The sequence below is a fragment of the Rhinolophus hipposideros genome, assembly GCF_964194185.1.
Source record: "Rhinolophus hipposideros genome assembly, chromosome: 9".
Taxonomy (NCBI): domain Eukaryota; kingdom Metazoa; phylum Chordata; class Mammalia; order Chiroptera; family Rhinolophidae; genus Rhinolophus; species Rhinolophus hipposideros.
This window is the reverse complement of record NC_138055.1, coordinates 43290040-43304981: the sequence shown is the minus strand read 5'-3', so window position 1 is coordinate 43304981 and position 14942 is coordinate 43290040. Positions and strand designations below refer to the sequence as shown.

General features: G+C 34.3%; 1 protein-coding gene across 7 annotated transcripts in view; it reads left to right on the top strand.

Moving 5' to 3' along the window:
• KIF21A (kinesin family member 21A) overlaps positions 1–14112 on the top strand; it is a 132377-nt gene extending 118265 nt beyond the window's left edge. For all 7 annotated transcript variants that reach the window (XM_081061333.1, XM_081061331.1, XM_081061330.1 and 4 more), the window contains 7 exons: positions 1958–2094; positions 3823–4003; positions 4608–4772; positions 6999–7116; positions 8524–8694; positions 10026–10225; positions 12827–14112. In XM_081061333.1, the coding sequence (XP_080917459.1) occupies positions 1958–2094; positions 3823–4003; positions 4608–4772; positions 6999–7116; positions 8524–8694; positions 10026–10225; positions 12827–12920 (1066 nt within the window). In that variant the 3' untranslated portion in view covers positions 12921–14112. The remainder of the gene's footprint in view (positions 1–1957; positions 2095–3822; positions 4004–4607; positions 4773–6998; positions 7117–8523; positions 8695–10025; positions 10226–12826) is intronic.
• Positions 14113–14942: the final 830 nt, after the last annotated feature.

Genomic DNA, 14942 nt, shown 5'->3' with positions numbered 1-14942 from the left:
CTCAGCTCCAAGTCCAGTTGCCGTTTTCAATCTTTAGTTGCAGGGGGCGCAGCCCACCATCCCATGCGCGAAATTGAACCGGCAACCTTGTTGAAAGCTCACGCTCTAACCAACTGAGCCATCTGGCCTCCCCTCCGGAAGCTCAGCAGCAACTCAGCTCAAGTCATTGTCTTCATTCTAGTGGCGAGGGCACAGCTCACTGGTCCATGTGGGAATCAAACTGGCAACCCTGTTGTTCAGAGCTTGCGCACCAACCCACTGAGCCATCTGGCTGCCTCTAGGCTATTCTTAAGCCCCTTTCCTACTTGGAGCATTCTGTTATATTTTTGACCTAAATTTTATATTCAAATTTCATGCAATGATTATTTTAGTGCTAAGTACAGACTTACACTACATGAATTTTGTTTCAGTCATTTTTCTAGGCAGTACGACACAGTAGCCAGTTCTTTATTTAATATATCAATTTAATAAACATGGCATCTCTGTCTTTAGGGTTAGAAAAAGATTGACAAGGTTTTGAAGACCTACTTCCAGATTGACAGGACCATTGATTTTTAGGTGTGACTCCAAGCACCAGTGGAAGTAGATTACTACAATAGTTTGTGCTTGCCCACCATGTCCACCAGGATTTGAAAGGCTTGTTTTATGGGTTTTTAGTGGGGTCAACATGTATTGCAAATATAACATTCCTCTAATTTGCTACCGATCAACCCTTCATTAGATTATTGAGCTCATGTTACCCCTTATTGATGAGCATTTATTTTTAAGTGTTTATAATGATTTTACTCATTTGTAATTTTTGAAATCCCCTTTTTTTCCTGCTTTTTGAAAAATCAGTCTACATGTTTTGCACCCTTTATTCATCTCCTTAGAGTACCAATGGAGGTACTCTAGTGATTTTGTTCCCACAATGGCATATACTTTCAAAACCCTGTGACATAATGATTTAAAATCATTGAACTCATTGGATCAGTCTCCATTTGCAGCTCTAACTTATCTTGGGTTCATATTTCTTCTGAATCATTTCTGCCCTTTGCGTTTTGAAGATTGTCCTCTTTCATCAAGAAGCAGTTTTGTTTTATCCCTGTATTTGTCCTAATATTATGCCATCTATCTTATGTAATGGACGTACTTCATAATTTTTCTTGCTGCTCATCTGGCTGATATATTTATCATGTCTTAATTCCTTCTCATCTTTAAGCTTACCAACACAATTGTTTCAATTCAGATCCTGTTTTAAACTCCTTTAGGATAAGGATAATGTTTTGATAATCTGTATATTTCCGTAGTGCATAGCCCAGTAGCATAAAGCAGAAACTCCAGAAATACTAAACTTACGGGAAAGATCCTTAAGAGCCTCACTATTCTTTTAAATTCTTACTCTTTTTATCTCCTTGAGATTATTAGAGCTTTTTTTCTTTAAGTTTTAGATAATTTTGAATCATTCTCTCTTCAGAATTTCTGTTCCTATAATCATTCCTGTCTTTTTTTCAAATTTTTTTGAAATTTTCTCTCTTAATATTTTAGGTGATATGTGTTATACTTTCTCAAGAATGTCCTTTTTGACAGAGTAACACTTCAGAATGACATAGAATCACATCTTCCAGTTACTGAGATTTATACTTTATTTGTCAGAATTCACTACACTCAGTTTCCAGTATTGCTTCATTACACTTTGAAGAGATGAAATTGTTATAAGAAAATCCAAATGTGTCATAAACTTTGCTCTTTGTAGAATGCAGGTGCTAGCTGATGCCTGATTAATTTGTGTACTCAATCACTACTATTGCTATTTCACACTTAGTCTCTGTCCTTTTGCTCAAAAAAGAGACAAGGGAGCAGTCTGAATTTTATTACCAATTACTTAGAAAGACTTCTTAAAGTCAGGGGAAAAAAGTGAAATTAGTCTCATGATATAGCTACTGAAGTAAATCTTGTTTTTTCCCTCCCCACTCAGGGGCATAATCAACCCATTTCCTGCTTCAAAAGGGATCAGAGCTTCTCCACTTCAGTGTATTCATATAGCTGAAGGGCATACAAAAGCTGTGCTCTGTGTGGATTCTACTGACGATCTCCTCTTCACTGGCTCAAAAGGTGCTAGTAGTTTTGTGGGGTTATTTAACAGATTTTTTTAAAATTACATTTTAACAGACTTTGAAAAAAAATCAAACTGCTATGACTCATAAGAGTCTGAGAGATAACCCAGTTCCACTCCTGAATTATAGAAAATATAAAATCATTGGGAAGAAAGTATAATCTCTGTTAATGTTGTGTAAGTAGAATGATGAGAGAATGCATCTCCCTTTGGTAACTGAGCATCAAAGACCCTACGCTTATTAATACAGTTTATATAAAAATTTCTAAAAGGCCGTTCCGATGTACGATGTGGTAAGAGAATAAGATGGGTAGCATTTCTTGAGAACTCTCTGTATCTCAGAGACTATGTAACTCTGTACAAAGTACATCTCATTTAATCCACACTACAACCCCAAGTAAAACACATGTTGCATCCTCGTTTTACAAATGAATAAACTGAGGATTCAAGAAATTCAATAATTGTCCTAGAAAATCTTAGCTAGTAAATGGAAGAGCCAGGATTGGAAACCTAGGTCTATGTGTCTCCGAACCTGCACTCTGACCCCCTTTGGTACAATTGCAGGTAACTAGAAATCAAGTATTAATGGTTTGAAGAGTTATAGACTAAGAGTTTTTTGATTTTGGAGGAGGGACAGATTATGCCAAGATACGAGAAATAAGGAAGACTTTGACAAGGAGGCATATAGGATGAACCTGATAGGATGGTTCATGCAGTGAAGGGTAAGGATTGGCAGCCAAGATTACAGAACAACAAGAGCAGAGACATGGAGGTAAGAATTGGGTATGTCTGGAAACTAAATCCAACTGGGTTGAATAGGAGAATATACGTAAGAGAAGTGGTGGACAGTGAGGCTAGAAAGGTAAGAAGGAAGCATACACAAGAATATGGGGAGCTAGTAAAAGTTATTTAGTGTTTAAGGATGTTACAAGACTAATCAGTAAACATTTATTGCTAATTGTCTCTGAGGGAAGAATAAGAATCTTGCTAGAATTTAATTATTTATTTTTATTATTATTTTTAATTGAAGTTTATTGGGGTGACAATGTTTAGTAAAGTTACATAGATTTCAGGTGTACAATTCTGTAATACATCATTTATATATGAACTGTAAATAATGGCAAGCAGTTCCCCAACTTAAAAATAATCTGCTCTGTGAAAATGTACCTTTTTAATGATTCAAATTAAATTTTCCTCTCCAGGATAATTAGATAGTCAACATGTCAGAAAACCAAAATAGAACAGTTTTATGATTATATACTTAGGTCAAAACTAAAATCCATCAACCAGTGACTCCTGGAAAAGAAAGGTGTGTGTGTTTATGCATGTGGTGTGTTATGAGGAGGGAGGGACGTAATCAAAGCAGAATGTTCTGAAGAGGCTGATTTGAGATGGCCACCTTAAATTCAGGGGCAGTTCAAAACAAGATTCCTTTGATGTGAGTATTTCAAATTTTTATCTAATTATTTTTTTAATACCACATCGTGCATACACTAGACAGCCCTGGCTTCCGTCTGATCCTTTACCCCGTACTTCGTCCTTGAACCTGCTGCAGGGGGTCAGGGATAGAGTTAGGATGCCTGTGGCAGGTTAACAGAATAATTACTGTTTTCTTAGGGCATTTCCTTCTCATAGGAAAGAAACGTTTTAAATACTGTGTATTATTAAGAGAACCTGATTTAGTTCATATTGACAGTATTTTCCCCTTTTTTATCTGTTTATTTTAGATCGTACTTGTAAAGTATGGAATCTGGTGACAGGGCAGGAGATCATGTCATTGGGAGGCCATCCCAACAATGTCGTGTCTGTAAAGTACTGTAATTATACAAGTTTGGTCTTCACGGTGTCAACATCTTATATTAAGGTGTGGGATATCCGAGATTCAGCAAAGTGCATTCGAACACTGACGTAAGTAACTTAAAGACAAGTAGCACAAGGGGGAGAAGTTCCTCTTTATGGAATACAAGAAAAGATAGGCCTATGAAAGCATTTTTATTTATTTATATCTGTTCACAAAAGATGTTCAAATGTTTACGACAAGAACACTGTTAAAATAAAGGGAAATAAAAGTATTGAGAAAATAAAATTTGAGAGCCTAGTATTAAACAGGAAGAGATAAATCATATTTGATTTGTGACTAAGTACACATTTTAAATTTCCTTGCTCCAAAATACTAAAGTATTACATTTTCGTAGTATTTATTCCTTGATGTGGTTAAATGATTTATATTACTTGCTTCAAGTGAATACCACTTCTTGGAAAACGGCTCAAATCATCATTCTAGACAGTTGAGAAGTATTTGTAATCTTTAATTAGCAGGTATTGAATAATTGATAGGTTTTTGTTTACTATGTGTATCTGAGGTGTTATGCTAGGTTCTGGACATATGATGACCAAAAAGTACACAGTTCTTATTGTTGCCTATCACCAGTTTCCTAGGAATTCAAGGCATTTTAAGCTGAACTCCTGTACAGAAATGTGATTTGTTCTGCTTTGTTCTGTCTCCGTGAAGGTCTTCAGGTCAAGTTACTCTTGGAGATGCTTGTTCTGCAAGTACCAGCCGGACAGTAGCTATTCCTTCTGGAGAGAACCAGATCAATCAAATTGCACTAAACCCAACTGGCACTTTCCTTTATGCAGCTTCTGGAAATGCTGTCAGAATGTGGGATCTTAAAAGGTAGAATTTTGAAGAAAATGTACTTCTTGTATATGGAAAATACAACTTTCAGACATTAACATATTAATGCATGTGAAATCTAAATTTTATAACCCCAAAGTTAATGTAAAATCACAGGCTTTTCTATTCAGCCTAACACCCCTAAAAGTCTCTTCTGTCCTCTAGCAAATTGACAACTTTCATTTCTTTTAAATTCTATTGTTGGCCAAAAAAAATGTATGTGAAGAAAAATAGAATTGAAACCTTAGCCTCTCTTAATGTTTGTCTACAAATTGAGTTGTTTACTAGGAAGAGACCAAGATTCTTATCCTAATTTCACCAGTATCTTTGAAAGAATTCCTTTCGCAGCATCATTTAAACATTTTCTATCTCAAAATTTTCAGTTTATAAACTTAATTTAACAAATGTGGGCATAAATCCTCGGAGTTTTGGTGAATATAAAATAAAATATTAAGAAGACAAAGTTGTTAAAAAGAAGTAAATATTGATAAATTGAAATGTGAGGCATTACATCTTTGATTTGATTGTTATTTGCCATGAAATATGAGCTTTTATCCTTTAATCGAGTGTTTATTTTAGTTTCTTTTCTAGCTCCTAAAATTTTGGCAGTAGGAGAATATTCATTTATTAGTTAATAAATATTTATTCAACATCAATTGTGGCAGGTACTGCCCCAGAACTGTCATAGGTCTTGGGAATAAAGACTGAGCAAGACAAATGTGGTATCTACTTTCTTAGAGGTCATGTTATAATAGAGGATAAAGGCCATTAAACAGGCAATTACAGAGTACTGTACTGAGTCAAGTTTGCAATTGAGATAGTACAGGGTACCTCCCATCTATGAGGGCTTTGTCAGTGGTAAATCAAAGCGATACTTGTGTGAGAAACTGAGAATAACTAGTTATAACTTATAACATTTCAACAGATGACTGAGAAAGTATAATAAATGTGATTTATAGATAAATAGAAGAGAGGGAAAGAGAAGAACCACAGTCCTGAGTACTGTTTTAGAAATGTAGAAAACTATAAGTGGTGCTTGTTTAAGATAAGAAGAAAAGAAGTGAGGACTTGGTTTTTTCTTGAAGATATTAAATTTGACTCTTAACTAGGAATACCATGGAGAAAGATACTCAAAATTGTGATATAAGACAGAAAAGGTCAGGTTTTGAAAATCTTTTTACTTTTTGGGGTGGCCAGTTAGCTCAATTGGTTAGAACGTGGTGCTAATAACACCAATGTTGCTGGTTTGATCCCCGCATGGGCTACTGTGACCTGTGCCCTCCTTAAAAATAAATAAATAAATAAGTAAGTAAATAAATACATAAATAAAAACTCTTAAAAAGAAAAGAAAATCTTTATACTTTTTATTTTGCTGTAAAGTTATATCCTTTGAGAGCTGGTTGATTTCAGCAACGTGATTAAATATGGTTTTATTTTAACACCATAACTAAGAGAATAGTTTTCAAGAAACTATACTATCCTGGAAGCCTAATATAATACATCCCTATATTCTAGCAACTTGATTTTAGGTAGGACTGTGAAACAAAGGTTCATTGTAAACCCCAGATAATTGACATCAGACATTTTGCTACCAGCCAGATATATGTTCTGGTCATTTTCATATCTTTATAATAACGGATGAAATATATCACCTATTTTCTGATATACATATACATACATATGTGTGTGCATAGATATATGTATGTATACATGAGTGCATATATGTGCATTTGTATATGTAAGAATGTTGTGTGTGTATAATAAAACAATTTTACTTTCTCCATATTATTATTGATTCAGCAAGTTATATTAATGATATAGTTGTTTTAATCAAATTTGAAAGTGGATCTCACAACGTCAGTTATATGTCTATTAGACATTTGGACATTTGACAGATTACAGATTATTTGGATTTAGGTTGGAGTTAAAAATTAGTCATTAGAAAATTTTTGGAATTTTGATGGCTTTTTGTTTACTACCTAAATAACATTAGTCAATTTGAAATAATTTCTTTAGGACTGTTCCCACTTCCATCATGTAATAGATTAGTTTGGCCATTTTTTTCTCCTCCTTAATTTGAACAGAGTTGCATAGAGGCGGAGCTAAAATTTAAAAAAAAATTAGTGAATTATTTCATCAAAGAATGTAGATTATTTATGTTGAGAGTCAGTGTCAGCATGCTAAAAAATATTTTCAAATAAAATTATCTTTTCTTTCTTTTTAAAGGTTTCAGTCTACAGGAAAGTTAACGGGACACCTAGGCCCTGTTATGTGCCTTACTGTAGATCAGATTTCCAGTGGACAAGATCTAATTATCACTGGCTCCAAGGATCATTACATCAAAGTGTGTATCACAGAGTTGTTGAATTATATTCTTCTATTAAATGATATGTTTGAAGTATTCAAACTCTTTCACCCTTTCTCTTAATCAATTTTCTTTTTCCCATTTCTAACCTTAGCTTTTTCTTCCTGATCTTTTCTTCAGTAATAGTTCCTCCTTATATCATCTTAATTAATTATGTATTCTCATTTTTGATAGAAGATAGGTTGGGAGGGATTTTAAAGATTTTAATACAGTCATGTAACTAATAACTTAAGTCTCACCGTCACCATCTTTTATACTGAGTATATTATGGCCTTCAGACCTTATGAACTTTGCAGTTAGGAGAAGAAAGATGTTTAGTTTGATTCTGGAAATGTTAAATGTGAGGTACTAGCAGAGGACATCATCACTTAGGCCAGAAGACTATTAGAAAGGCAAATCCAGAGCTCATGATAAGTTATGACTAGAGATGTCGGTTTGGGAGCCATTTACATAGAAGCAGATATTCAAGGAGTTGGAGTAGATGGCATGGTCAAAGGAGAGAGAAGGTAACAGGAGTCAGCCTTGGGAAATACTGTAAGAAGCAATAGGGATTAAAAAGAGGATACAGTAAGAAAAAGTGATAGGAAGAGTGTAAGTACTTTTCCCAGAAGCTTTGAGATGAGAAATGGGTTAGTGACTTGAAAATAGAATGGATAAGGGGAAAGAATTTTGTATTCAGTAGACTTGAGCATGTTGATATGCTTAGGAAATGGGCTCAGGGGTGAAAAAAAGTGTGAGAAGAGTGAAGTGGTGGAAATTGATGAAGGTGGTAGGAGAAGTTAGAATCCAATCAAAGATGTGAACCTTGGGAAGAAGTAAATACACTCTAGCATCTGGGGAAAAAAAGGGAAGAGTAAGAGAATGAAGATAAAAGGAAACTTTGGAATGATGGCAAAGGTCCAAAAAATGTAATTTTGATCATGCTAGCTTTTTCAGGAAGTCACACCTAAGAGAGACGAGGGCAACTGAGGGGAGTGAAATGTTTTGAAACACAGCTTTAGGGCACTTTGAAATGACTACCAGGACTGCAGAGCTTCCCAATAGAGTTTAAATAACAATCCTGTCAATTAGTTAAATTTCAACTGGATTGGTATGTAGTATTTTTGGAATAGAACATACAGTGTGTGCACTTGTACATGAAAAAATTGATTGCCTTTCTTAAAAGCATGTGACATGCAAGCAGAAGTAGTGTGAAAATAGGACTCAGGTTCATCCAAAGTTGTACATGCCAGGTTAATTTAGTTAACTTAGAAAAGTATTGTGACAAAAGAAATCATGTCTGGTTAGTATATGAGTATATGTCTATGTGTTTCTATGAAGGAGCACATATAGGTGCTTGTTTGTAAGTTAAATAAAATGACTGCTTTCTTTCTAATTTTTTTTTAGATGTTCGATGTAACTGAAGGGGCTCTTGGAACTGTGAGTCCCACCCACAATTTTGAGCCCCCTCATTATGATGGCATTGAGGCGCTAACCATACAAGGGGATAACCTATTCAGTGGGTCCAGAGATAATGGAATCAAGAAATGGGACTTAGCGCAAAAAGACCTTCTACAGGTAATGTAAAACCTTTTCATGTTACGGTGTTACATTACGGTTTTACATTACGGGTACTTCAAAGCCATTCAGTCATCTGTATAAGAATTTGAAGAGCCTCTATGTAGCTCTTCATTGTTTAGGGATAATATCAATGACAGCTTCCTCTTAAGGAGTGTTTTATCATCACCCACCAGATTTATTAATTATGAGAAGGGCAACATTCAACATTTCATAATACCTCCTAGATAAGAGGAGAATAGACACTGATAAAAGTTGAAAGATCTGGGATTGTCTCACACATGTGTTCACTAAATAAAATCAGTCTTGGAGTAGAGCAGTTATAGTTTATCATTTTGTTTTGTTTTTGTTTTATGTATACATATTCCAGAGATTAACACAGTTAGCTAAACTCAGAGTAGTGTAATGATTCCTCATCTTACAAGAGCATCTTCATGCATCTAAAAATAATGGTTCTCTCATTTTCTGTAGAATAATAGTTGGGTTGAAGTATTATATCAATACAATCAAATATTGGTGTCTTTTCCTAATTCCCAGGGGGAAGAAAATAGTTAACAGATGAAATCACTCTAAATTTCAAGCTTTTCCTTACACATCTATGGGTGTGTATATATTACAGTTGCTACTGCTTTCCTACTTGCAATCAGACAAAAACAAAATAAAGAAGTAGCATGAATATTAATAGAAAAAAAACTTGGCAACAGATTAATAAATTACATTCAAAAGCTTTTCTTTTATAGACATACATTCACAGTTGTAACTATATTGTACATATAAATACATTTATGCATAAAATATAGTCATACAATCTGATCATATAATTATTGTTTGTTTATTATGAAATATATAGGTTAGCTCCAATCTTCTACAAAAAGCTTTAGGCCTCTATGTTCTCTACCAAAAGTTTAAGGCAGTGATTTTATGAGGCAGTCCTTATAGTCTATATACTGCGTTGCAGTTTACAAAGTTGTATTAAAGTAAATTTTGGAGAAAGGTGAGATATTTACTGCCCATGAAAAAGATGTAATGTTTGAAAAAATTCATATACTTTTCAGATTTTTTAGATTCTATAGATTTTTAACATCATAGTCCTTTACTATTGTTAACACTGATGATAATTAATGAGACAAATTGGGGAGCAAATTACAGATTTATTTCTTTAAATTACTAAGTGTGATTGTGTAGAAAATGATTTTTACAGTTTCCAGGCCATTCAACATTCCAAAAATTGATTTTTGTCAATAAAAATGTTTGTAACTGTTTTTGGTGTGAGAATGTCCATTTGGAAGGCTCCCCTTCAGCTGTGGATTTCTCTTTATTTTTTCTCTCAGCAAGTTCCAAACGCGCATAAGGATTGGGTCTGTGCCCTGGGAGTGGTGCCAGGCCACCCAATTTTGCTCAGTGGCTGCAGAGGAGGCATTTTGAAACTCTGGAACATGGATACTTTTGTGCCAGTTGGAGAGATGAAGGGTCACGATAGTCCTATCAATGCCATATGTGTTAATTCCACCCACGTTTTTACTGCAGCCGAGTAAGTTTCCCCGCATATGATTTTCCTCTGTATTGGTGACTTGTGTCCAGGTTTAATAAAGATTATAAGTTGCAAATACCTTGAAATGTAGATTATGAAAACCTTGAAATCCCTCTTTTATTACAATCATTCTCATGTCTGCGTGAAGATGTCTCATTTATATTTTCGGATGTACGTTGTGGGCACTGAGTTTAGGCTTCCCAGATTATACATGATGACAGTGTTACTCCTGTATTACACTCTGCTTATACTAGTAAGTGTGCTGTCAGATCTTCCCCTGGTGATTTCTTTTTTTTTTTTAATAAAGTCATGCATAGATGATGAATTTCCAAAGAGTTTTTTCTCCCCAGAAAGATAACAAACTTGCCATTTTGCACATTTAAGACACATCATTTGAAAAATCTCTTCGTGCCTTTTCCACCTCCCTTTAAAATATAAGTACATAGTAATAACATCCGCTTCCTTCTTTTTATGAATGGCTGGGTTGATTGATTCTCATTTATTCCTTCATGATGAATTTCCTATGTGCCAGGCACTGTTCCAGGCTCTTGGGAATAAAGAGGCAAATACAACAGATCCAAACCCCAGTTTACAGTCTAAGGACAAGGACAGAAAACAAATAAGTAAACATTAGTTAAATGGTGATATGTGCTATAGAAAACAATAAAACAGGGAAGGGGGAATGAGAATATCATGGGGTAGGAGTTACACAAGTGGTCAGTGAAAGCCTCACTGATGAAGTAACATTTAACAAGATGCTTAAAGGAGATGGAGAGATGTGACCATAAAAATGACATAATCTATATATAAGTCCTTTGGAAAGGAAAGCATATGTACTGTAATATGAGGCGTTGGTCTCATTCAAATAAATGTAGTTTCTCATGAAAATTTATCTTGACAATCTCCCTGCATTATTAGTGTACCTGTCATATTACTGAATTTAATTTGAGCACCTTCTTGATCCATCTAGCCCACATGCGTGGTTACCCTAATTTTATTTTGAAACAAAATAAATTTGCAAAATTTCTGTGGCATTGCTTATTATTTGTTATGTTTACATTGAATCCCTCTTTTCATTTAGAGTTACTTTCTTTTCATCTCTGAAGTACATCAAAGCCAACTTATTTTGTGTTTCTCTAAAGTGCTTGCCTTCGGTGCTTCAGGGATGCTATTTCCACAATGCATTACTTTCTTAAAAGTCACCACTTTTGTTTATTCCTTTGGAAACTTGTTTTGGTTGTTTGTTAATAATTTACTGGAAATAACTTAATACCCTTCAGAGCTATAGGACTATAGAAGTATTGTGTATCACTGAGGTCTGGTGGGTGATATGATTTACTGTATTTACCTGTCTTCCACGACATTTTAGGTCTTATTTTTGAAGACCTAAACTTTTTCTCAGTTTATCCATAGTGTATCAGATGGAAATGTGTTTACTACATAACTTAAAAATCAGGAAAATAGCCAAGGATATCAGAAGGCCTATTTTCAAAATAGTTCTACTTATTTATTTGTTATTTAACAAACATTTGTATACTGCTTAGTATCTACCAAGCATTGTTCTAAGTGCTTTTGAGGCATTAACTCATTTATTCTTCATGAGAACTCTAGAAGATAAATATTCTAATCCCTATTTTACAGGTGCTAAAACTGAGGCAATTAATAATTTAAAGTCTTTGTGTAGTAATTCCATTCTATCTGATATTTCTAGGTCTGTTGCCATTGATTGATTTTTCTTATAAATATGGGTCTCATTTTTCCTGCTTCTTTTATGTCAAGTAATATTGTATTGGATGGTGAACATTGTAATGTGTTTTGAGTATCTGTATTTTTGTTGTATTCCTTTAAAGAGTGTTGGGCTTTGTTTGTTGGACAGTTACTTGTGGTTCAGCTTTATCTTTTTAGGACTTGTTTTTAAATCTTTTTAGATTTTTACTTCATATTCTAGGTGTTTAATAGCTCTACTTTATTGGTCGGAACTTGAACATAGCCTTCTGTGAACTCTGGGAATTGTTCACCTGATAGCTCACTCACTAATAGTTGTTTTTTGGCCTGGCCTGGCACTGGCACTCTCTTTCTTTTATGTGCAGCTTAACATTCAGTCAAAGACATTGGGGGACCCCTATGTAGATTCATGGAGTTCTTTTTCCATAGCTCTATACTTCTTTCTGCATAACTTGCTCCCCTTCTCTACTTGGTCCTGCAAATTCTAACTACTTTATACTCCTGAGATTTTCATTTCTATGTCTTCAACTTAATGATTCTCTGGTTTTCTGTTTGGATTCCTACTCTCTGTGCTGTAGTCTGGAAAGTGATTCCGGGTCAAAAGCTAGAGCTGTCACACAGTTCACCCTCTTTGTTTTCCTTTTCTCAGGGATCACAGCCTCTCACTAACCTACTGCCCAATAGCCCTTAATAATATGAGCTATTTTAATATCATTATTATGGGTACCTGTTAGATATACGTATGGGACGATGGATATTTTTACTTATTATTAAAGACCTCTTCAGAAAATGTTTCCATGATAAGTTATTCTAAGAGTTGTTTCTTTATCTTTCTTCCTCTTTTCTGATGTTCATTTTTAATTTATTGTTTTGTAGTGATCGGACTGTGAGAATTTGGAAGGCTCGCAATTTACAAGATGGGCAGATCTCCGACACAGGAGATCTGGGGGAAGATATTGCCAGTAATTAAACATGAATGAAGATAGCCATAAACTGAATACTGTGACAATGCTGTGTATGGTCTTTATGGGAATTGTTACCCTACATTTATTAGGCAAAGATTTATGAATGGGATTAACTGGAAAATATATCTGAATCCAACTGCTGAATATAAGTGGTATTCTAATAAAATTGTGTACTATCCTGTGTGCTTAACATTAATATCTTCCAATACATATATATCCTATAATTGATATACTGCTTGATTCGCACTTTTATTGTGGCTGGATTTTTGTGACTAGCTATAAAAAAATACCTTCAAATTATTTGAATTACGATACGTCTGCTTTTGCGACAGTCAGAAAATGCACCTGGAATGTAATACAACCCACTATGAACTCGTTCATATAGTGTGTTCAGATGATTTATGTATTTAAACATATTGGAAATGTTAGTCAAATTGTGGCCTGTTTGTCTGGTATATATATCAGTCTGTAGAGGGTTTCCAAATTTCAAAACTCTTTTAATGTAATGGAAAAAAAAAAAAGATGAGAATACCGTTGATGATTGTTCATACAGAGGAATTGACTTTAATCTACTAATTAAGAACATTAAATGGTTTGTGTTAAATGTTGACGTTTACTTGTATTGACCAAAGTTTTGCAGCTGTGCTATATAAATCCTGTGCTCAGGACTACAATGCCGTCAAGTTGTTTTATTAGTGCTGTGCATACATTCTGTGATGGAAACATTTTTGATGTCTTAACAGATATATATTTTGATCTATTTTCCTATGGAGTTATTTCTATTATCACCTTTTAATTTCATTTTTATTTAATAGTAGTATTTCCTTCCCCTTTTATCTATTTTTTTTATATGCTGCTAAATATATTTTAAATACACTATGTTTGCAAACCTTGGTAGCTATGATGAAGAGTGTATCGTCTGTGGTGGGCAAAGCTATGTAAATAGGTAGATTGTAAAGAAAGAATGTCTTTTGTTGTAATAGTATGAATTTTTAAATGCTGTAGATTGGATTTTGCAAAAGGATGTATAATTTATCTGTCCGCTCATAATATTAATTTGTAAATTCTGCAAGTTTAATTTTTATGTGGATGGTATAACATTTGAAAATATTGTCTTGTGATTTTTTTCCCTTGAAAATATTTGCTTGTAAATGAAAGCTGAGGTAGGGCTTAATAAAATAAACATGTTGCCATGAATTATTTTTATTCTATTGTTCTTTTTTATATGAAAATGGCCAGTGTTTATAAAAATTTGTTTTTATCTGTGTGTGATGTAAGGAAAGACATTTTGTTATTATCCAGCAATTTACATTCATTCCCTTTTTTGTTCACTAGACATGAAATGTTTTTGAAATTTTTCAACCATAACCCAATCTGGATGAGGTATGGAAGCTCACCATTTAAAGGAAGTAAACGAACTATATAATTTAGGGATTTGAACATAGATGGCAAACAAATAAAAATTATTCTCACAAATGTTAGGACAATAGTGACCTTGGTTACTTGGACAAGAAATGGAGGGAGTGATGACTGGTGGCTATTGCAGGAGGTAAGTTGGGAGTGTAGAGGAATGGGAGATGCTTCTAGGGTCCTAGTAATGTTCTATTTCTTGACCTGGGTCCCATGTGTTGTGTTAAATTATATAGTGGCGGTGCCAAAAAATGTATGCAAGTGGACACTTTGATCAGTGTTGCTCAAGCAGTAGTTCACCGTAATCAGAAGTGTCTGGACGTTGATGGTAACCACTTTGAGCACCTCTTGTAATTGCAGAAATCAAATGTGACTATATATTGAGTAACACAATTTTAATCCTGTTTTTTCTCCTTTTCCAAAATGTGTATACATTTTTTCAGCCCCTCTGTGTGTGTGAATTTCTCTTTTCTATTTTTCATGTGTGTGTTAGATTTCAGGGTCAAATATTTTGTAAAACCCTTTTAAAGAAGGGATTTTCCAATGAAGAGAAACTCAGCTACTTTGTAATTTTGCCTCCTTCCCTGAATAAAGATACCACACGAAGACCTGAGAGA